Here is a 22,769-nt window from a genome sequence, read left to right as displayed (position 1 = left end):
CCCCCCACCCCCTTTTAGACCGATTGTACATTACTCTCTCCCCTGGGCGGCATTTTTGTCCTTTTTCTTTCTTTTCTCTTTCTGATCTGGCGTTTGCATAGCGTGGTTTTTAACTTCTTCTTCTTCTTCTTCTTCCTCTTCGTCCTTTCTTTCACGCTCTTCTGGCTGGCTTCTCTCGTCTTCTCTGGATGTCTCGTTCTTGCTTAGCTGTTGGGCTCAAGAAGAAAATAAAAAATAACTTGCTTTGTTGATCGTCGAGTAAACACGTAAATCCATCTATCAGTAAATATCACATCCGTAGAAATAAAGCATAAGCAGTAGATATCTCATGATATTAATATTATGATGTTATGCTGTTGTTGATGTTGATATTGATGTTGTTGTTGTGCTTTTTTAGCCCCAAAAACCTGCCTTGCCTGGTCCCGCGCTCGCCTTTTCCCGGCTTTTCTCGCCCTCCCTTTTTTTTTTCTTTCTTCTTCTTCTTCTTCCCTTCAACCACCGCCAGCCCAAACAAACCACCAGCCCCAGCGCCGCTCCAGCAACCGCCCTCTCTCTCTCTCAACTCAACTCAACTCAACTCAACCAGCCCCAGCAGTCGACCATCTCGCATCTCCCAGCCATCCACTCAACGGCTCTCTCCAGTCAGAGAAGAAAGAAAGAAAAACCCCCTGCTCGCGCTACTTCACGCCACTTCTTTCGCTCCGATTGCGCGTTTCGTCGAAAATTTTCAACCCGCACACGAGAACGACGCACGCATCTACTACGATCGATCGGATCGAGAGCCCATCTAACTAACCACCGACCACAAACAAACCAGCCTTAAGACAGGCGAATCCTTGACCTTGCCTGGCTCGCTCGCAGCTTGTGTGTTGGTATCAACTTGTCTTCCCTTGCTCGCTTTCCGTGTGCTGCTGCTGCTGCTGCTGCTGCTGCTGCTGGCATCCCATTCACTCCAAAAGACTCACCCAACGAGGCGCCGGTGTCGAGTCCCTTGTCCCGTCTACGCAGACCAAGAACGGGCCAAACGGTGATTTTAAACGAAGATAATAAAAAATAACAAGCCAGGCGGGATAGCTTTTCTTCTTTCAGCTGCTTGATATTCGTCTCCTTCTTCTACTTCCTCGTGGTTGTTACACGTCTTGTGTCTGCATCTACTTCTGCGTCTACCCGCTTCCCCAACCCTGCCTGGCCATCAGGGCCTGACCTCTTTTTCTTCTTCTACTACTACTTCTACTTCTTCTACTACTACTCTTATCACTGTCCTTCGTCTTTCGTCCGTCAACTTTCTCAGTGTCGGCGGCAGCTCGTCTACGTTTTGACCCTAGCCGGTCCCAAGGTTGGTTCTGCTCCATCTTTCTTAACCGGTTCTGCCATGCTTGAAACGGCTTTTCCATTTTTTTCCCTCCCGTCGTGCATCTCCAGCTAATCATTATTAATCATTTCTTCTCAGCATCCCGACAGCAAGAGGCAACAGATAACAAGAGCCTTCTCTTCTCTTCTGGCCTCTTCGCGCCTTGCCTGACCCCCTTCGACCCATAGACCACTGCTGGCTGACGCGACGTGACTACTTTTTGCTGTCCTCGTGGGAGGTTTTTTCCTGTCTTATATTTCTCCCTNTTTTTTTTTTTTTCTTCCTTTTTTTTTTTTTCTTCTTCTTTTTCTCTCTCCCTTGCACTGGTAGCCACCCCACGCACACCCACACACGATGGCGGACCAGAACGAGATCGATTTGGATTCGATCATTGATAGACTGTTGGAGGTGAGGGGCAGTCGTCCCGGAAAGCAGGTCCAGCTGCTCGAGTCCGAGATCCGCCATCTTTGCACCAAGGCTAGAGAGATCTTCATTTCGCAGCCTATACTTTTGGAGTTGGAGGCCCCGATAAAGGTATGTTGAACCGTATAAGAGTCGACGAAAGAGAGAACAGAAAGAGGGAAAAAAAAAACTAACTCGCGCAAGATATGCGGTGATATTCATGGCCAGTACTACGATCTCTTGCGCCTGTTCGAGTACGGAGGTTTCCCGCCGGAAGCCAACTACCTCTTCCTAGGCGACTACGTAGACCGAGGCAAGCAGTCTCTCGAGACCATCTGTCTACTCCTCGCATACAAGATCAAATACCCAGAGAACTTCTTCGTGCTCCGCGGCAACCACGAGTGCGCTTCCATCAACCGTATCTACGGCTTCTACGACGAGTGCAAGCGAAGATACAACATCAAGCTCTGGAAGACCTTTACCGACTGCTTCAACTGCCTCCCAATTGCCGCCATCATCGACGAGAAGATCTTCACCATGCACGGTGGTCTCAGTCCCGACCTCAACTCCATGGAACAGATTCGCCGTGTCATGCGTCCAACAGATGTAAGTCCCTCCCCCTTGTTCGTGTGACAATTGAACTGATACGCGTCCATTTTCGGATGCCCGGAGGACGGTCTCTTCATTCTTTTTATTCCCTGTCCCTTTGCCATTTCCCCGGGAATTCCCTCTCTTCCCTTTTTGGGATACAAGCTTGATTATTTATTACTCTCTTTTATGCATGGCGTCAGTTTGAGCTGTCGACGATTGACTCTACTGATCTATTTAGATTCCTGACTGCGGTCTCCTCTGCGATCTCCTCTGGTCTGATCCTGACAAGGACATCACCGGCTGGAGCGAAAACGATCGAGGTGTATCCTTCACATTCGGCCCCGACGTCGTCTCGCGGTTCTTGCAGAAGCATGACATGGACCTCATCTGTCGAGCACATCAGGTAGTCGAGGATGGCTACGAGTTCTTCTCCAAGCGGCAGCTGGTCACGCTCTTCAGCGCACCAAACTACTGCGGAGAATTCGACAATGCCGGAGCTATGATGAGTGTAGACGAGAGCCTTCTCTGTTCATTCCAGGTATGCTCTCTGCTCTCCTCTCCACTCACTGTAACTGGACAATTTTTTTTTTCTTTTCTTTTCCTGACGCTAACCTTTTCTCACACCTGTAGATCCTGAAACCAGCCGAAAAGAAACAAAAGTACGTCTACGGAGGCATGGCACCTAACAGACCCATCACTCCTCCAAGGAAGCAGAAGAAAAAGTAAACAAGAGAAAATATACGAGCTTTCCCTCATATAGCAGGTTCGGGCGGAGATAATACGCGCCATCTTCATCATCACCAACCACCACCACTCGATTGAACCGACCACCATACCCTCCGTACCATTCTACCACCGGCGCACACTCACACACACTCACACACTCACACCACTGCATTCTCAACAACCAATTCATTGCATATCCGTATATGTACACGCCGCCAAGACACATTTCGCTCATGTAGGCGAACCATCAGCATCCGGCCTGATCTCGCGTCCGATTGATTGTCAGAATCTACGCCACCGACAAATACCTCTTTCTCTTCCCTCCCCCGCCTCTCCCAATCCCATCCGACCGAGCTAGAACGAGACCAGCTCAGACCGCACCAGCGCCGATTGGCCTCATCTTCATTCAGCTTCACCTCTTCTTCTTTTTTGCTTTCCCGACCTACTTACTTTCTTCTTCTCTTCTACTTTTTTTTTTTTTTTTTGTGCCTACAATATATCTTCCGTGTACGATTTGTATGAAGCGCTGCAGTGAACGGAACGGAACTCTACGTACTTTTACCCTGACGACTACCCACCGACCGATCCCTTTTCTTGCTCTGTGGTTTTTCCTCCCCCCTCGTCCCTCCCAGGCAGGTGGTGGCATGGCATGGCATGGCATGGCAACTTAATGACATCTCTGATTTTTTTATCTCCTTGAGGTGGCTTAAGGAAAGAAGTTGGTAGTTATCGGCTCCAGTATATCAGTAGCTAGTAGCGTGGATAATTCACTTCTTCTCTTGCTGCTCTCTGCTTTGCTTGCTAGGCCCCCCTACCTTTTTCCCCTCTTCCTCTTCCCCTTCCCAGTTCCTTTTACACCAGTTGCTCTGCATCTTTTCCAAACGGCGTCGACGTCGATATTTCATTTCCCTACCTACCTACCTACCTACCTACCTACCCCCTTCTTACCTGGTTTTCCACTTTACTTGCTCGCTCGTTCTTGGTTGGAGAAAAGGCATAGCCGGGAGTGGTGTGATGTGTGTCCCCTTTCCCGTTTTTTTGTATCTCCTTGCTCACTTTCAATATGTTATACCTGTCTCCTGTCTACTGTTGTGTTGTTGTCTAATGATCCCATCGAATAATATACATTTGACCCGTCTTCAACTTATCTTCCTTACGTAGCAGATCATTATATCTGTCCAAACCAATCTGGCTTGAGGTTTGCTTTATGAAAGTGTATAAGAGAGCCGCGAGCCTATTTATATGTAGCTATGTCTTTGAACACGAGAGAAGGAATCCAAGTAGAAAAAGGATAGATAGAAAATAAAAGAGAAATAAAATAAATCGTCAAAAGAAGCTATGATTTGCTGGATGGATTCATAATAGGTAGAGAATTAATTAGAGACATTGGACGGGGTCGGGGGATAAAGGACTGGGTGTGTGTGTTGTAGTGAGAAGGGAGTCCGGCCAAGTGAGTGAGTGAGTGAGTTGAGTGGGCAGGCGGGTGATTAGGCGCACCTACGTACTCGCTCACCGTCGTTCATGCTCTGGTGAAGTAAGTTGCTAGCATGATATAACAAGAAAATAAAAGGAGAATACATGCATCGACGGTTCATTCCCATTTTAGATAAGCGTAGTCAGTTGTGGTGTAGTCAGTGGTGGTGTTGTTGTTGTTGTTGTGAAGCTGGTTTGCGACATTTAGACGTATTGCGACATCCATCGGATACCTTCACCGTAGCCTAAATATTCCCGAACAAGGTCCTTAGCATTGGCCCAAGCTTCGTAGCGTTTAACCGAGTGGTGTGTGGGTAGGCAGATCATGAACTTACCCTGTCTCATCACGACACTGCACATAAACAGCTCGATGGGCCTGATTCCCTCCAACGGCACCTTACCCTTGCCAGTGGTCTGATACAGACCCAGAGCGGCTCTGAGCTGGTCCTCGGAGACAGCGGAGGGATGGTCGATTTTATTTCCGAGAACGAGGAACGGGACCTTGGCTAGATCTTCCATGTTGAGAAGAGCATCGAGCTCGGCTTTGGCTTCGGGGAAACGCTCCACGTCCATCGAATCGACTAGGAAGACGATGCCGTTGACTTCGGGGAAGTAGTCTCTCCACAGGCGACGGGCCTGCAAGTGACCGCCCAAATCGAAGGTGGTGAATCTGTTGTTGCCGATAGCCAGCTCTTCAGAGGCTGTTTTACGTAGTATGGCGTTAGCTTGGTGGTTTTATTGCAGTCTACTTATATGTAGTGTGAGCGAGGGTTGAGAAAAAAACGCACTTGGGTGTGAGGTAGGCTGCATGAGAGCAACCCGGTCGTTCTTCAACATGTGCAGAAGAGTGGTCTTTCCGGCATTATCGAGGCCGAGGAACAGTAGTTTGGCATGCTTGTTGAGCAGGCCGAGCGAGGCGAGGACATCGTAGACTAGAATCCGTCGAGGGATTTAAAATGTTAGCCTTCTCGAGTCTACGTGTTCACAGGTTTTTGACAGGTTGCATGCGCTTCGGTGTGCCGCGGGGCCTCATGAAAACAAGGAAAGATATAACGGGGTTTAAAAAGGCTCAAAATGCAAGACAGAGTACATACACCAGTTGATAATCCACATGGTGGGCTGCGGGAAGCTCTCTCAGTGTGAGGTAGAAGTAGTATTGAATGCCTTTGTGCGTGAGAGTGGAAGGGTGAAGGGCGAAGAAAAATAGGAAGCTTCCTGGCGTGGAGGCGTGTGTCTGCTCTGTTCTTACAGCAGTAGCTGGGCCAGCGGACGTCCCTTGAGCGGCGGCAGTGAGGTGTCAGTTGAGTGGAGCGTGTTGCAATGCTATAGGGGTGCGGTGGTGTGCGGTGCGAGATGCGCGAAGCTGCTGCAGGGAAGAAACTCGAGGTTGGATTGTTTCTTTTTGGTCTTTTGGTAGTTTACGGCAGAGGTGTTAAGAAAAAGGCCTGGTCACGTGGAGGCGCTATAACCTAACAACCACGTCAAATAATATTATACTCTAGCTTTAAAGATCTTCTATTTAGCCTTACATTCTTCGAATTCATAGTATTCACCTATGATTAGAAGAAGCTTAGAGGAGACTTTTTTCTCTAAGAAATTAATAGGACGTGATTAACCATCTGTTTGAGTCCACAGAAGAAATCCAAATTTTTGATAATTAGTGGCCATGTAGGAAATTATTATCAGAGAATAAACACGCGACTTCTTGATTGCAAAGATGCCCAAACCTTACGTTGAGTGCCATTCCTCATTGCAGATTATGGAGACGGTATTCGTACATTGCTTATATCACAGAGGGTCACCCATGAGCATCTTAATCTAAATATCTTAATTTCTCTATTTCAGTGTATTTGTGACCTTCGTAGTAGATATCTGTGTGGTATAAGCTTAGTTGATTTGTTGTTTGACAAGTCGACAAGAGTCAAGCTGTCTTCTTGAGACAGGTGCTGATTAATTACATGTTGACTTAAGAGGGTAAGAACCATGATGAAGGTAATAGCATTGCGACATTAATAAGGGAGCAAGCTTTTGTTTATGAAGAGTGGGAGGAAGGGCATGACCGATTGCTTTTTTGGGTACATAGGTGTAGGTAAATTCAGGAGGGAGGGGGCTAGGCTGGAGTAAAACCCATAAACCTAATAGGCCCGTCTGCCATTCTGCGGAAGTTCGTAATAGAGAGATTATATGTATCTGCCGGGTTTCTATTAGGAAAGATGCAACTGCCAAAGAGTTGCCTTCTTGATATGGGAATCACCTGGTTTGTATTATTTGCTGGTGCAGGAAAGATTTCCTGGTACTTATTAGTGGCTGTAAAATATATTCTTAAATTAAATATAGCAGTCACATACCTCAGTCCGTAATAAGACAACATTCCCAGCAAGATCCCTTCCATGAACGTGCAAATCTCCTTTTACACGGCCATTACTTATCTTGGTCCATCGAATTAACAACACTAGCTCAACAGCTGTGCCTCCGACAAGCCAAAGATCCCTATCAGCCTCCAACCGTGGCCAAGACTCTGACCAGCATGACTCGACAGCAACAGTTGGCAGAGGCAATGAGTCAGGAAGGATACACGCATCAGGCTCTTTTACAGCGGAGGTATATGGTGCCGCAAAACCAGCTAAAGCTAATAAGAGAATGTCAATCAAATCGAACTTCAAAAAGGAAAGAAAGGTGAAATAAAAGCTGAATAGGTGCATCATACTCGTTCCAACGCGGAGTCTCAGTTCCTCTCTTTCTGCTACCGTCAAGAATCCAGCCATAACCATATCGAGCAGCTCGTTTGAAAGCCACTCTTGGTGGCAGTCTTGGACTGTAGTCGGCATAACTCGAGCAGTCAGAACTTTAGTTAAAGGGTTATACGAAATGCTAGAATAATGTTTAGAAGCTGTTTCAAATCTTCTTGTGGTGGCTGGTTTTGGTAACGTACCGAGGAAGGGCCCTTTCAATCTCGGGATCCTCTGAAAATGATGTTGCAATTTGGAATCCGGCAGAAGGAGAAATATTTTGGAAAGTCAGATCAGTAGAGTGGTTTGTGTTTAAAATCTCATTTCGAATGTTGTTGAACAACTTCTGAGCAGACGGTTCTTCGGCTGGAAGGTTTGTGTTGCTCCGTAGAGAGCGCGTTGGGCCGGTGACGCTACTCATTGTTGTCAGATACTCAATAGAGATCGGTCTATCTGCACAAGAAACCGTATTTGTTCGAACACTCCTAAGAGAATAGAACTGGAGGATGATATCGTGATGCTGGAGCCTATATCTTCGTGGTTGTTGCAAACGTCCATACTATCTTATCTGTTATGCTGATGAGTAGTACAGGGTAACTAGCTAATAGAAGCCTGCTGTTGACCGAGGGCAAACGTCGTGAGTAAGAAAATAAAGATCAAAGGTGAAGGACTTAGTAAAGGGCTGGTATTTGGCTGCAGTAGACATAGTTTTTCTATGTTTTGCACAGGATGTAGTTCTAATATAGAGGACATGGAAGGTTTGATATCACGTCATCATGCAGAGGTGTTAAGAAAAAGGCATGGTCACGTGGGGGCGCTATAACCTAACAACCACGTCAAGGCAAAATGACGGAGGCTACCTTTGGGGCGACGGAAGGGAAAGTCGATGATGACAGATGGCAGATGGCGAGTGGCAGACACGGAGCAGGTACTTGTTGATTTATTGATTTGGTTCATTTCATTCAGTCGTTATCATGGCATAAGATGTAGTATCAGCAATAGCATAGAAAGGAGACCCCCTCCCCGGCCTAATCTAGTATGAAAGATGCAATTTAAAACAGAGGACCAACCCCAGCTGGGAGGATTCAACTCCAGAGTCTCAGGTACAATGAGCGAAAAGGACTAAAGGACAGATATAGGTATGTACAGAGGGAAAGGATAGAGAAGAAGGTCGAACAGGGTGAGACACATAAGAGTATGAAAGAAAAAGTAGAAGCAAAAGGAGGAATGGAAATAGTTAGAGTTAAAAAGATAAAAATATTGACATGAAGAAGGATAGAAAGAAGAAGAAAGGGAAGAAAAAAGGGAAATGAAAAAGGATAAACAAATGCTAGCTGAAACAGTCAAGCCAAGTCAAGTCAAGCCAGGATATCATGAAGCTGTATTCACTGCGATCTGCGCAATAGGAAAAATAATCAAGCATCCAGCATGGAGTATAAATAGAATATGAAATAGTCAAAGGGAAAGGTAAGAAGAAATCAATTCTTGTCTTCGAGGAAGAGAGGATAGAGAGGGAAATAAAAAAGGACAAAAGGGGAACACCTCTTAACTTTGGTAGGTCGTTAATAGTTCGTTTGTCTACGCCCGTGCCAGTGGCGTGACGTAGTGTGGGTAGTAGCGAGTTAATAGCGAGATAGATAGAATGTTGAGGTGTTTATATCGAAAGGACGAGCTTTGGTCCGTTTCCACCGTTGACGCCGACACCGTAGGCTCTGAATCTCTCCGCGACTTCGATGCCAAGTTCCTTCATACGCTCTGCGCCTCGGCCAGGGACCATCTTTTCACGGGAGTGGATTTGGTCCTTTGCGGCACGGCGGCAGTGTTGACGCCAGAACTTTTCTTTCCGCTTTTGTCTCTTCTTCTCGAGACCGGCAACGATGTCGATTGGTCCTCGGGTGTGAGTAGGACTGGATTTGGTTTTGGTAGATGCCTTTTGGCCGGGAGATGGAGAGCGGGAGGTGCGTTTGTAGATGTTGGAGGAGTAGCCACGGGCAAAGAAAGGGTTAGGAGTTCGCGGAAGAGAAGAAGTTCGGGTGCGGTTTGGTCGTTGAGCAAGAGCAACAGCTATTTTCTTTGCCGTAGGACCTGCACCTAGATTCGGAGGATTGATGAGAGATGTGCGGCGAGAGGGAGGCGGAGAGCGTAGTCGACCAGGTGGTGGAGGGGAGCGGAGGCGACGAGGAGAGTGCCCAAACAGTCTGCGAGGAGAGTGTGCTGCTGCCTTCGATGACTTCTCGATGGTGGTTCGGCTAGATCGACGTCCACGAGGGGGCTCGACAGCATCGTCGTCGTCAGCCTTTTGCTTACGAGCAGCAGTTGGGTTGGCAGACACATCATCGTCTGCATCTTCATCGTCTTCGTCCTCGATGTCAGAGGTAGGAAAGCTGGGATCGATGTCCTGAGGGATGGGAATGTGTTTCTGGCGTCGACGCTCTTCCATTCGAGAGATGTAGGCGACTTCAATAGACCTGTCTTCATCCAGGGTGCCACAGACAAAGTCAGTGCTATCAGGAAGGCTGGGAGCTGTAGGCTTCGACTTCTTCTCCTTGACCGCAGCAGCACGCTTCGGCTCGAATGGAGGAACCGTGTCTAGCGGACCGGGGCTAGCGAGAGACTCGATGGATCCGTGAGACTCCTTCCATTTCATCGGCGGTGGCATGATAGTGATATCGGAGTGCGAGGTGGCTGCTGTAGTAGTGGGAGTCCAGAATGCGTAGTCCGATTCCCCGTCATCGTCGTCCGAGGAGCCAAATCCTGCTTCATTGTCTGTCTCATTGCCATCGTCAGACAAGTCTTGGTTCCCATCGTCTTCATCGTCTTCATCCTCATCCTCCTCATCATCATCCTCGTCGTCGTCCTCCTCCTCATCATCATCATCATTGTTCTCATCGTCATCGTCGTCGTTCTCGTCATCGTCCTCATCATTCTCAGCCTCCTCAGCCTCTTCCTGTGCCTCAGCCTCAACTTCCTCACCCAGCTTGCGGATAACATTCTCTTTCCGCATACAATCGTCCACAGTCATCTTATGCTTGTAATCAGACGATTCGTTTAGCCAATCTTCGTCTTCCAGAGAGCTCCCAAATTCCTGGAAACGGGTGGCGTCCGATAACTCAAACTTTCCGAGCCCAGTCACCTTCAACGAACCAGTCGCGGGTGCAGGTTCAGTAGGTTTAATTCCCGGTATTTGGGATACTTCGAGGGATCTGGCCTGGTACCTGGATTGTAAACTCATTGGCGCAGGCGATCGGCTTCCACGAATACCAGCAGAAGGTTTGCTTGGAGAGTGTTTCTGGTTCTTGATATCAACATCGGTGTCCCGGGGTCTGGCTGGACATGCAAACTTGATGGTCGATTTGCGCTTAGGAGGATCGGCAGCCACGGGATCGCTCTGGGTATGGTCGACAGGGTCAATCTTGTTGGCACAGGCAAAGGTAATGCATCGCTTGCGGCCCAGGTTAGCTTCCAGCTTCAACTCATGTTCATCGACGGGAGAGACGGGTTTGGAAGGTGGCTCAGCTGCCACCCACGGAGGACGTGTGAATTGTGTTGGAGGAGGCGGTGAAGGAGTAGTCGATCGAGGAGGAGTGGTCAGTTCACCGTCACTGGTGAGTTCGGCTGTCGAAGGACCGCTATGGCTAGGGTTGATAGAGAATGCAGGTACGCTTCTCCAAGTAATGCCCGAGGCTGCACGGTCGGTCGGGGAGAGCTCAGGGCTGCTGAGCAGGGCTCGAGTGAGGAGTGACTCCTTTGTGACTTTGGGTCTGGAGTTGCTGATGCTGACAGTGGTCTTGTTGCTAGAGGTCGGAGCGTGTTCGTGGGAGTGGGATCGGACGGTGCTAACACGGGCTCGACACCCTGGAGGCTCGTCACACTCTGCAGCGGCCTCTTCTTCGTCGGTTGGCGCCATGTTTGGCGTCTGTGATATGATAGGCATGGTGGTGTCTGTCTTTCTTCTTCTTTTTCTTCGAGAAAGAAGTAAAAAAGGGGAGAAGAATATGATTGCGAGTTCAAAAATCAAAAAGCCAACGTAAGGAGAAAAAAGTAGTAGAGGTATAAAAATCGTAGTAATACTTCTTCCGGAGTGAAGTTGAAAGCTGAAGGTGATGGCCGGTGAAAGATAGATAATCTCTACCAGCGGTGGTGATCAGTTTAAGTAGTGAAAAGGTGCGAGACGCAAATGTCCATCAGGACAAACGTGGTGTCATAAGTGAACCACCATGATGTACAGGGGCGTCGATGCTCGGGAGACGAGGGAGAAGCCGGCCAAGGAGTCGAAGGAAGGGTCAAGAACGCGCCAAGCAGACGTCTTGCCGCCGAAACAGCAGCTATGCGGTGGCCAGCCGGAGGTGAAGTGGTGAAGTGAAGCTGGTGTCGTCCGGTGTTTTGCCCTGCCTGAAATGGTGATACAAGGGCCTAGACTCCGCCGGCGTGGGACTCGCTATCTGTCTTCCTGCCTCTCGATCCTGACTGACTGTGACTGCGTCTGTGTCTCGGTCTGTATCTCCGTCCGCCGGTCTGTGGCGCTGCCCGTGGGGGGGGGGGGGGGGGGGGGTTCGAGGTTGGAGTCGAGATTGAGGTTGTGAAATGCTTGTTGCTGTAAGGGACCAGGTCGGTTGCTTAAGTAGAAGTGTGCGGCGAAAGAAGCAACGTGCAACGGCAAGCCGACAGCCTGCTCTCGCTGCTGATCCGAGATGCTGTCCGAAGAGCTTCCTTTTCTTTTCTCTGAGCTGTCGTCGTCGCCGGCTGGTGGTTGGCTGGCAGTGGTGGTGGTGGTGGTGGTGGTGGTTGGTGGTGGTGAGTTGTTGGAGGTTGAAGTCGAGGAGGAAGAAGTTGAAGTGCGAGAAAAAAAGAAGAAAAAAGCGAAAAAGAAAAGGAAAAAAAAAAAGAAAAAGAAAAAGAAAAAAGTTCGCGGAGGAAGCAAGAAGATTCCGAGAAAGGCTAGCGGGGCGCTTTTCCTCTTTGGGCGAGGCGGCGTTGATGTCGAAGTCGAAGTCGATGACGGAGACGAAAGTTGATGGTGATGATGATGATGATGATATTGATATTGATGTCGATGTTTTTTTGATGCCGATGTTGTCGATGTCGATGCTGGTGCTGGTGCTGGTGATGGCGAATGTGATGGGTTAAAGGCGAGTTCTGACCTTGTATAACGTACAGGCATAAGTATAACGACGCTGATCAGGCCGTGCAGTCCTGGCTTCCACGCTGGAGTCCGTCAAGGTCACTCGATACGCCAAAGAGAGGAAGCAATTCCCCGTCGTCCTCTCGTTCGCTTAGGAAAACTGGGGACGGCTCGATGACGATGCAGTGATGGGGACATCCTGGCTTGACCTGACGGACATGGTCGCCGGGGCTTGCTGTGCGCCCTTCCGGTTGGGAAGCTTGATCCCTACGCCTGCTCCATCGAGCAGACAAGGGGCTGGAGACAGACAGCAGAGGGCAGATAGGCTTACACGGCGCTACTACTCCTGCCGCTACCGCTACTGCTGCACCTCTGTTTATTATTATTATTATTATTTACGCTTGCAGGACGCTGGCTGATTGCGAAGACAGCAAGGAATCATGCTGCTACGTGCGCCTTGGCCCCGTCTTGTCTTCAATCTGATGTGCTGCTTGGCCCTGGCTTGCTTTTTTCGATGGAGAACAGCATGCACAATATGCAGAGTGAACAACTGCGAAACTCTCCTTGGCTTCCCCGTCTCATCGATGGCTTGATGTCCCTTGGCCAGCTTGTCTTTTTGCGGTTTGATGGGGCAGCCATGTGGAACCACGAGAACACCTGTGATTTTTAATTAACGTATCCAGTCAATTACCTGTGATGGGCACCCAGATGAGCGTATATATGGAGCATTCCGTACGGAGTATATGCTACTCTAAAATAATGGTAGGCCGGAGAGAGGGCCTTTCCGCGCGCTATGGATGCGATTCGATGGTGCGGGGTGCTACATATGACCCCGTACTTTTTCTGCGTACGCATATATCATTATTAAATGCCCATTACTCCATACTTACATATTCCGTCAACACTAGGGACCTCGGAAGACCGATTGTTGAAACCGGAGGATGCTGATTAGTCGGTGTGGCAGGCGCACTAGTGTGTGTACAGCAGTTATATCCGAACATGCCATCTCTTATCGAACCAGGAGTTGGGGAACACTGCAGAAGCGAAGAAGCAACAGAAAGGGAGAAGAAGCAAGAAACCAGGACCAGCCGAATAAGCAAAGCGAGGAAACAGAAGAAACCGCCCTTTTTTTTTCTTTTCCTTTTCGAAACGCGGCTCGCCATCTGAACGTCCGGGTGGACTTCCCCCGATCAGACAACTTCGTATAAATACAGCCAACAAATAGCTTGTTCGATTCGTTCCCCCCAAATTAAGAGGGTAATTCGGCACTTGCCATCAATTATATATCGTCGGCGTTCCCCATCTCCATACATCTCTGGCTACTGTCCCTCGAAGGAGCAACTTCCCAACGTCAATGCGCATGGTCTCCTGCAGATCAACAACGCCAGTTTCATATCTTCTTTATCCTTCTTATTGGGCCAGCGTCAAGAGCCCCCATGCCATCACGTGTCGGCTGTTCAGTCAGCCTGCTTACTCTTGCGTGCCCTGCGCCCGCCGCCGATTTGGACGGAGGAACAGAGCGATGCGGGAATATCCTCTGCCTGTCAACCACCGGATCAACATACAGCCAAGGCTGAGATGCATTCAGGTGCTTCACTTGGCTGACCACAGCCTCTCACCAATCGCTCAGAGATGGCTGCGTAAGGCATACAAGTCCGTATCGCGATGGGATGGGCCATGGCAGTTGGCAGGGTAATCAAGGTGATGGCAAGTGCCGAATCCTTAAAAGACACGGACAGATTTCCGAAGGACAAGGAAAAACAAACAAAACAAAACAAAATCACCGACAGCCAAAAAAAGAACAAAGGTGGTAAATAGTTATAGGGATGTGAAAAAGAAAAAAGGTAAGAGAAGGAAAGAAGCTTGCTATCTGTTGTGCACCTACTCACCGGTAGACCCGTAAGAAGCACATGCAAAGGAAGGGATGTTAGGATTTAAACCACTTCAGCTCTAAAGGAGTATGTCTAACCCATACACCGCATATCTAGGCTGTACCCATATACATGTTCCAAGTACTCCGTAGGTAAGTTAAAATAAGTGTTAATTAACCATGCTCCCGATCCCTGGAACAAGATATTCAATACTCAATTTATGTATTCTTCCCCATATTCATCTCAGACATGAAGAGACGGGAGGAAAAACGAAACATATATTGACCCCCATCTGAAACCTTCCCGTACTCCAACATCGCACCCAAGACACCCGTTCAATCAGATGAACAGGCAGCTTATCCCACAATTAAGCATCGCTAGTTTCCCCGCATGCTTCTTGACTTTGGCAAGTTTCGATGAAAAGCGGATGCGGACGTTAAGTCCCGGAGGCCTACCCCCTTAGTTTAGGTCAATGACAGGCCTGGTGGCAAGCATATGACGCCATGCGCGTTGGATCGTCACCGCTGCCCGACCGTATTTAGATGCCGAGAGGAGTCGGGAACTCAGAAATGCAAGTGCTGTGAGATTGGAGGCCTCCTCGCTGCTGGCGGCGACGGTGGTGGTGCGGGCGTGGGTGCATGATGATAGAGATGTCTGTGCTGCAGCTGATAGCAAGACTGACGATGAAGGCGATGTTGATCGCGGGGATATAAGTGCCACTAACCCGCCAATTATTTTGTAAGTACCCATATTATCAACAGTGACGAAAATATAATATAAAAAAAGGGGTAAAAAAGGAAATTAGACGCCGGGAACGTACCGAATTGACTACTACATCCGAGTGAGAGCAGACGTCTTCTCAAGGCTGACTTATTATCAGTCGAGGATGTTGGGGTCTTAGTTGGCGCTGATGCTGTAGCTGACGTTTCCTTATCGGCTTTGACACCATGACTGCCGGGGCGGATGAAGTGTTCATATTCATCCAGGATACTCATGAATACATGTCCATCAGCTAGGCTTGTGGTCAGGTTTGAAACCTCCAAACCTTTCAGTCTTGCTAGACATGATGCCCAACGGTGGAGTAGACCCGAATGATAAGCTGCCGTGTCTGTCGTGGTTGTTTGCACATGGCATGGAGGAAGACTGCTTTGCTTCCGGGAAAGCCTACCGAGCTTCTTCTCCAGTCGGGCTATCTCACTCTTGAGGTCATCCCAGTCGACCAGAGTTGAAAGACCCCATTTGCCAACTATTACCCAAAGCAAGGCTATGGTCTTTTCTCGATACCCGTCCACGATATCTTCTGGCTTGATACCAGTGATAGTAGACCCGATGCTCGGGAAGTCCTTTGTCAACGCAGATAGTGAGATACGCGCATTGTGGACTTTCGTTGCACGGCTGATACACGGCATCTTCAGTTGGCCTGATAATGGCCATATCTCTTTATCTTTGGCGTGAAACCTCTCAGGGAAATGCTCGAGGAGAAGCAATTCAGTCAACCGAGCAAGAATAACTCCATCTCTAATATCGACTGCAATATTATCGATGTGGTAGTTATATTCTGCAACTGGATGTTGCTTGTACATCAAGGAGCAATCGAGACGAGCTAGTGGTCGGGTGAAGTCTGTCTGCGGGTGAAGAAGTACCGGTCCCAGGGCCCGCATCGCTGCTGTTGATGATGTGTATGCCGAGTCCGGTTTGAAAAGACTGCGCGGTAACGCTGTATCGGGAGCCATTCTTGCCTTGTCCAAAAGGGCGATTATCATTATGCTTCGAAGGGCAGTTCTGTGATATCCCTTGACCACGTCACTGCTATCACCAACACTGGACTTGCTAGAATTATCTTGACTCATATCCTCATTCCTTATCAGCATGGCATCAAGAAACGATTCGACAGCTCGTCTTGTCCCCTTTTCATCCTGGCTAATAAATATTTGCGGGGAGGCCGAAATGTTTCCGCCATGGGGGTTGTAGCCTACTTCTCTTCCAATGACAACCTCCGCTGCTGTCTGGAGGGCAACGATATCATACGTATCGGTCCAGAATTTCGTGAATGTGCGACGGATGCGCGCATCGGTTGTCAGTCGGCGTCTTCTGCCACTAGAGTCTTCCGTGACACGCAAATCCCCGTAGAGAAGGGATGCTTGTACACGCTTGGAAAGCAGCGAGAAGTACGTGTCTTGGTATATGTCGAACAGTTGCTGTTTTAGGCAATCTTGGCCTTGCGTGTTGCATTGTCCATTTGCTGTATCAAGAAGAGTGTTCACAAGCTGTGTAATGACCACTTCTTGGTGAGATAGCCAAGTCTCCTCGTGAATCAAGGGGTCCGCAAGGTTTGCATGGAGTGCTGGGTGCTTGATTTCTATTTTTGGAGCCAAGAGCAGAGTAGGTAGTAGCTCAGAAGGCGATTTTCGTTTCGAAATGGGATTAATTAATAAAGTAGTGTTTAAAGGCAGATATTCTTTTCGTTGCTTCGTTGCTGGCGAGGTTCGAGGACTCCGGCTGCTCGTAAGAGTTGTCCGCCGCGCGGAACTCTGGCTATGTGTAGCCCTTGATGCTGATGACTTTGATACAGATTGTTTTTGTTTCGATAGTGAAGCCCTAGGCCGAGGACTGTTCACGGATCTAGACTTCATCGGTTGAGTTGAAGCCTCCGCCAAAACATCTTTCTTTCCAGTCACCTCAGCAATGCCGCTCTCAGATTTCCCAGGAGGCACGTTTTCCTTTCCTGTATTCTTCCCCATGACATCAGGTTGGTCTACCAATTCCTGCATAATCCTCTTTGGGGCCTCTAATGGCTGACGTTGACGAATGGGGGATGTCGTCTTTTGTTGTTGCCGCTTCTTCAAGATCTGAGTTTCAATATAACCGAGTTCCTGGCAGCCAAAATCTTGTGTTTTTAAAGGGCTAAATGCATCCATAAAGATGGTAGCCATTGTGGTATCATCATCTGGCGGAATATATATTGTGTTTCGCCTTTTATCTCGTTTGGTACGACCGGCTTTCTTCATCTTCTGTTCTTTCACTGGCTTCTGCATACCATGGGGAAATTTCAGACTCGTAGGGCTTTCGCCTGAGCTATTTTCTTTGAAGTCATCCTGTTGCTTCTTCACGGGCACCTTTGGTGATGAGTTCTCTCCAGCTGGAGCTTTGAATGCCGACCGTGGAAATCGCTGTGCTGGTTGTGAGAACATGGAGGATTCCCTGTATAGTGGCTTCTGTCCGCCATTGCTACCACCCGAGCTGCCGGAGTCTTCATGTATCTTAAACATAGTCGCCTTTTTGGCACGACGGGGTTTCTCCCTTGCAAGCGAGTTGAGAGACCCAAGCTCGGCCATGAAATCAATCTCTGCCGTATCGTCATAGGAGTCGAGGATGTCCTCAAATATGGGAATTTTGGCATCATTTCGTTTCCATGTAACCGGACATGGCGTTGCGTCAAGATACTGGTATTCCATGGTGTTTTATGTTGCCCTTGAAAAAGCCGGGAGTCTTCTATAGTTCGTATATCCTCTGCATCAAATCAACACGTCCCCCATAGCTCAACCCGAGGAATCCTTTTTCAACAGCCGAACAGCCTCTGTGTATTTCTCGTATATTCCCGTCCGGACAAAACAGCCTTTCCCAGAACACGACGAAGCTGAATCCAACGCTGCCGGAGTGAAGTTTGCGGTGTTCTTCTGCAGTCCAGCTCCAGCACCCGCATCCTTGTTTACCCTTTGCGGTCTCCAGGGGCAACAGGCACTTCTGGATAAGGTTGCTGAGTCAGCTTCCCTTTGCCCCCCCCTTGCGTGGCGAAAACGTCTTCCTCTTTCTCCCTTTCCAACGTTCGCCTCGCAGACAAACTCCAGCTGGAGGGTTGAAGGTCATGAGCCCTCAGCCAAGCTGACCGCTGCGAGAGGTGTCGATCGATTCCCGTGCTGGCCGAGCTCAAGAGGCGCTGGACACTACTCGGGTCGATTCGAAACATCATTGTCACCGCCGCAACGGTCCAATTATCTTGCCTTTGAGTTGCGGTACACCTGGCCTCCCAGCCTTACAGCCCCAGGCCGCGGATAATGCAACTAGCTAGATATTACTACGAGACCTGATACTCGAGCCATGGAATTAGGTGATCTATTCGACCCAGGCTTCCGGCGTTGGCTCGATGGCGATTTGCCTTTCTTTCCTCAGGTATGAACAAGTCAAGTGGTCCATGCGTGTCCATCTCTCTCCGTATTGTTGTTTGCTAGATTATCCCATTCTAACACATCTTAATCAACAGGCTGGAGAGTATTCTCTGTATTTACACTATTCACCCCACGGATGACTGGCCTCCCGTATTTATATTCATCCTATGACGCAACTTGAATATATGAGCGGTCATGGATGTCAGGTTAGGACATGAGCCCCATTAGTTGAACACTCGGATGAGGATGCCGAGTAGTTCTTCTACAATATATATACCTCTTCTGGAGAATGTTTCGTTACGAGAAGCTTGGGAGGCCTCGCTTTGGTCCCTATAGCAGATAAGACGAGGGCCACGTAACATCATCCGATATACAATATGGACCCGAAGTCACTCTTGTGCTTCTTAAATCCTCCTGCTGAGAGTACAGCAGTACGTTGACGGGGGTTTGAGCTAGCATCTGAGGCTGGTGGTGGAATTACCCATAAAATCTAAAGCCATTGGCCTCGGTTTGCTAAACCAAACCCTCTTTGATGAGATGACTTTCAATGCGGCCTTCCGCGATTTTCTTCTTTTTCTAAACAAAACAAAATCAACTGCTGTGGTATGTCACCGTTCCTAGTTCTTCCCAGGCAATCAATATATACTAACTTATTTGGGACGATAGGATTAAGCCCCGGGAAATTCGACTGTTACCATCGCTATTTGCCGGAGGCGAACCAATTTTAGCTCTCCCGCGTGGCTGCTTTTGCCTGCCCTTTCGAATTCCTTTGCGGATGTACAACTCCTTTCTCGAAGACTCCCCGCCAGACTTATGCCATCGAAGCAAAAGTAGCAATTTCCTCAACTATGTATTTATACTGACCAGAATAGACGCTTATCCGGGCCCTGAGTTACCACCATGTGGTTGTTATTTGATTTTGAACCCAGAATGTGATTTATTTTATTTAATGTATAATGTTTATAGGGAGTGTGTAAACGCACCCTCACCCTTCTCCAACGACTCTATCCCTCAGTATATCTACTATTTCCATGTACCACATAACTTGGACGCAGGGGCTATTGTCTATCTCTTTTTGTACTTCTAGTCTTCGAGGGAACATCTGGATAATTGGCGGAGAGGGTTGGACTATATATACCTAAATATATAGAATAATATCTGCAGCCTGAGAGAAAGAAATTACCTGGAAATCTATCTAGTATATATGTTTGCTGGCTAATAATAGGGCAGGGCCTGACCGTGTTGCGATGTGTCTTGGCGGCGGACGCCCTCCAAAACATCCCTCGTTTTTCTTTTTGTGGCTGCCCGCGCAGTATTTTGTGATAGAGAAGAAACCACCAGGAGGAGCCCGGTATCCAGGCAGACAAGTTGAAGATGGGGCGGTTCGACGGCCTCCCCACAGAGTTGATCCTGCAGATATGTGATAACCTAAGCCCCCAGGACAGCTTCGCTGTGGCCCTCGCGTCACGAAAGCTCGCAACTATTCTGCTACCAAGAGCCCGCATAATTACCCTTTCCTATGCAGCTGATATGAAAAAGCGGGACCTTTTCCTTAAGACGCTTGAAAAGGATGTTGATTTTAGCCTTGTTCTGGTCGACCGAACTATTCTAGAGGAGTGCATCTTAACCCAGGATGATGAATATGTGCTTCCGATGCTGGAACGGGGGGTTGGGCTTGTGTCACCGCCGGGGTCTGTATGTGCTAGTACCGGCGTGAATCTGCTTCATCTTGCTGCCTCTGCCGGGTGCGGTGACACTGTGTTGAAAAGGCTTCTTGTTCACGGTGATGAGATTGATCCATTTGCAAAGGATGAGGACGGCATTACACCACTTGTATGTGCAGTCACCAAGCGGAAGCTGGCCGCCGTGAAGACGCTGATTGGGATATACCATGAGAGAGGCAGGGAGATAGACCCTCCTGATTCTAAATGCCCCTTGATTCTACAGGCTATGCCGCGAGGGTATGGGGAAATAGTGTTGTTCCTACTGGAGACTAAGGGGATTCAGGTGAATGCCAGAGGTCCGTTTGGGGAGAATGCTTTGCACTGGCTAGCTAAGACAGACATGACTCCAGAGGATGAGGACGCTTGGGAAGACACAGATGATGAGGATGGAGACTTTACCGCCCAGGAGGTTGTAAATATAAACCAGCAAGGGCGGGAAGATGGTGATTCCCATGTTGCCGACAGCGAAGAGACCGAAGATGTGAACGTCAAAGTATTGAAGGGCCTTCTCAAAGCTGGTGTTAGTCTTACTGATACCGCGACCAGGGACCGTCTCACTCCCTTGCATGCCATTGCTCTGAATGGACGGTATAATTTGATTGAACCTATTGTCACTGGAGGTGCTGATATATCAGTACGATGTGCGAACGGTGGCACACCTCTTCACTGGGCAGCTAAGGGCGGGTCGGTGTTCTCTATGGATGCTCTAATCGACCTGGGAGCTAGTGTCAATGACACCGATCTAGAGAACAAGACCCCGTTATTCTGGGCCTACGCCTGTGAAAATGCGGACGACCCTCCTTCCGAGTTTGATCCAAGCCCATACCCTATACTGTATCTGCTTGAGCAAGGGGCAAACCTTTCACACCTAGACTCCTCCAATCAGTCTGCCCTGCACATTTTTGCCCAACACGATAGGCCCAACGGGGCAACTCAGCTGCTAGCTGCTGGTATTGATGTGAACATACAGAGAAACGACGGATCCACGGCGTTGCATCTAGCAGCCTTGAACGGGTCACACAAGACTGCGGCGCAGTTGCTGAGGGCTCGGCCAAATCTAGAACTGAAAAATGCACAGGGTCAAACTGCCCTTGAGGTTGCTGTGGAGAAGGGCAAGGACAAGGTTGCTAAACTGATTCGTAGCTATACTCGACGTGGAGTTACAGCTGTCGGAGGTGTTATCAATGATCGTAGCATGGAGGACCTGCACGACCGGCTGACCACACAGTTGTCTATCTATGAGTGGAGAGAATGAAGCTGCCAATTCTTCGCTGCAGAGCGGCACTTTTGAAGCAAGCGGAATACTTTAAATAGATGTTAGGCTAACGTTTTGATGATACTCACAATCTTGGGTCGTCCAATGCGTGCTCTTAAAATTTGGTATCAACACCTTCATTTCACAAAGCCGTTGCCATCACACGACTCCGTATCCAAGACGACTATGATGACATCTCCCGACGCACTGGCCAGAATATGCACGGGAGATCGCCTCACTGCGGTCTATGCGAGTAACTAGTTGGTCCTTTTCAGGAGCCATCAATCGAAGCACCACGCTCCATCCATATATAATTAGCAATAGGCCTAACTCCGTGCCAAATCGGAGCAACCAGTCAATCTCACCAGCGTGTTCCGTTACGTGTTGGATGATCGTCGACGCTACATGGTTGTTTCACCCTCATCTCCGGCTGAGCGTACGGATATGCGTCGACAACGAGCTATCAATGGAGTGCCGTCTGGATACTGAGCCAGGGATATCCATGGCCTCCACAGCCCCGAGACTCGAGACCGCCGCCAGCAGAGAGGCAACAAACAGGGCCCCTTCCAAGGAACCCACGCAGATCAGGAACAGAAAGGCAAAAAAAAAAGCAGAAACGAGAAGAAGCAAAGAACAAGAGGCAAAGAATCTCGCTTCTTCGTATCTTCCCATTCGAATATCAAAATCCCAACCAGAGATCGAAGTTTAAACCCATCGAGAGATCTATTATCTTTTCGGAGCTTTTGAACCTTGTTCAACTAGTGAATCCACGTGTAAAATAGGCATATAAGGATGCTGTCCAGTCCCTGTTCCTGGATGGCAAACTTGTGGCCTTTCGCCAGGAGTGAGGACCCAGTTGCGTAGTAACGTAGCAAAGTAAAAGGGGAAAAGAGTCATGTTAATGCTTAACTAACGCCTGGGTACTCCGTACGCTGTAGAGTTAGCGCTGGGGCGTCTTTCAGGGACCAGTTGCTCTCTGCTCTGCGGTAGAAAATAGGGGGCATCCTTCGCCTCGCCTCGTGGGGATTTTCCCGAGAGAGCTATATTTTTGGATGCAACCTCGCGCACTTTACGAGCCTGTGGCGACTCCCAACCTTCATCAGGCCTGCGTTCCTGGCGCCCACGGACATGAGTTTTATAAAATCTGACTTATCCCAATAATACAATAAGCTGACCGACTAGCGAAGAGGCCGTGAAAGAGGAAGATGTGGCGGGACCATGGAGGCCTGTGTTTATGAAGATTCGCCCTTGGCCGCTTACCTCGAAGGTCGGTATAATTATATCTCCATCTCCATCTCCCCGCAAAGGAGCCGCCGCCTGGATGGGAGCAGGGCTAGAAGACACAAGAAAAGCTGACGC

General features: G+C 48.8%; 9 protein-coding genes across 9 annotated transcripts; 4 read left to right on the top strand and 5 right to left on the bottom strand.

Moving 5' to 3' along the window:
* Positions 1-30: 30 nt before the first annotated feature.
* Positions 31-276, bottom strand: TRV_03825 (uncharacterized protein; the record flags this gene model as incomplete). Its single annotated transcript, XM_003022038.1, has 2 exons — positions 31-207; positions 244-276. The coding sequence occupies 2 exons, from the start codon at positions 274-276 to the stop codon at positions 31-33; spliced, it is 210 nt and encodes a 69-aa protein (XP_003022084.1).
* Positions 277-1,705: 1,429 nt separating this feature from the next.
* On the top strand, positions 1,706-3,070 carry TRV_03824 (uncharacterized protein; the record flags this gene model as incomplete). Its single annotated transcript, XM_003022037.1, has 5 exons — positions 1,706-1,885; positions 1,982-2,359; positions 2,507-2,539; positions 2,583-2,882; positions 2,975-3,070. The coding sequence occupies 5 exons, from the start codon at positions 1,706-1,708 to the stop codon at positions 3,068-3,070; spliced, it is 987 nt and encodes a 328-aa protein (XP_003022083.1).
* A 1,677-nt stretch (positions 3,071-4,747) lies between these two features.
* On the bottom strand, positions 4,748-5,656 carry TRV_03823 (uncharacterized protein; the record flags this gene model as incomplete). The annotated part of the gene is made up of 3 exons (XM_003022036.1): positions 4,748-5,244; positions 5,332-5,475; positions 5,638-5,656. The coding sequence occupies 3 exons, from the start codon at positions 5,654-5,656 to the stop codon at positions 4,748-4,750; spliced, it is 660 nt and encodes a 219-aa protein (XP_003022082.1).
* A 1,214-nt stretch (positions 5,657-6,870) lies between these two features.
* TRV_03822 (uncharacterized protein) lies at positions 6,871-7,693 on the bottom strand (the record flags this gene model as incomplete). Its single annotated transcript, XM_003022035.1, has 2 exons — positions 6,871-7,414; positions 7,476-7,693. 2 exons carry the CDS (start codon positions 7,691-7,693, stop codon positions 6,871-6,873), a joined length of 762 nt encoding a protein of 253 aa, XP_003022081.1.
* Positions 7,694-8,926: 1,233 nt separating this feature from the next.
* TRV_03821 (uncharacterized protein) lies at positions 8,927-11,206 on the bottom strand (the record flags this gene model as incomplete). The annotated part of the gene is made up of 1 exon (XM_003022034.1): positions 8,927-11,206. One exon carries the CDS (start codon positions 11,204-11,206, stop codon positions 8,927-8,929), a length of 2,280 nt encoding a protein of 759 aa, XP_003022080.1.
* Positions 11,207-11,963: 757 nt separating this feature from the next.
* Positions 11,964-12,287, top strand: TRV_03820 (uncharacterized protein; the record flags this gene model as incomplete). The annotated part of the gene is made up of 1 exon (XM_003022033.1): positions 11,964-12,287. One exon carries the CDS (start codon positions 11,964-11,966, stop codon positions 12,285-12,287), a length of 324 nt encoding a protein of 107 aa, XP_003022079.1.
* A 2,437-nt stretch (positions 12,288-14,724) lies between these two features.
* TRV_03819 (calmodulin-binding protein Sha1, putative) lies at positions 14,725-17,720 on the bottom strand (the record flags this gene model as incomplete). The annotated part of the gene is made up of 2 exons (XM_003022032.1): positions 14,725-14,942; positions 15,086-17,720. 2 exons carry the CDS (start codon positions 17,718-17,720, stop codon positions 14,725-14,727), a joined length of 2,853 nt encoding a protein of 950 aa, XP_003022078.1.
* Positions 17,721-19,805: 2,085 nt separating this feature from the next.
* On the top strand, positions 19,806-21,410 carry TRV_03818 (uncharacterized protein; the record flags this gene model as incomplete). Its single annotated transcript, XM_003022031.1, has 1 exon — positions 19,806-21,410. One exon carries the CDS (start codon positions 19,806-19,808, stop codon positions 21,408-21,410), a length of 1,605 nt encoding a protein of 534 aa, XP_003022077.1.
* Positions 21,411-21,798: 388 nt separating this feature from the next.
* On the top strand, positions 21,799-22,119 carry TRV_03817 (uncharacterized protein; the record flags this gene model as incomplete). The annotated part of the gene is made up of 1 exon (XM_003022030.1): positions 21,799-22,119. One exon carries the CDS (start codon positions 21,799-21,801, stop codon positions 22,117-22,119), a length of 321 nt encoding a protein of 106 aa, XP_003022076.1.
* Between the last annotated feature and the right edge of the window lie 650 nt (positions 22,120-22,769).

The sequence above is a fragment of the Trichophyton verrucosum genome, assembly GCF_000151505.1.
Source record: "Trichophyton verrucosum HKI 0517 chromosome Unknown contig00308_77.r1.exp, whole genome shotgun sequence".
NCBI classification, from domain to species: domain Eukaryota; kingdom Fungi; phylum Ascomycota; class Eurotiomycetes; order Onygenales; family Arthrodermataceae; genus Trichophyton; species Trichophyton verrucosum.
The sequence above is the reverse complement of the archived record's forward strand: the minus strand, read 5'-3'. Positions and strand labels throughout refer to the sequence as shown.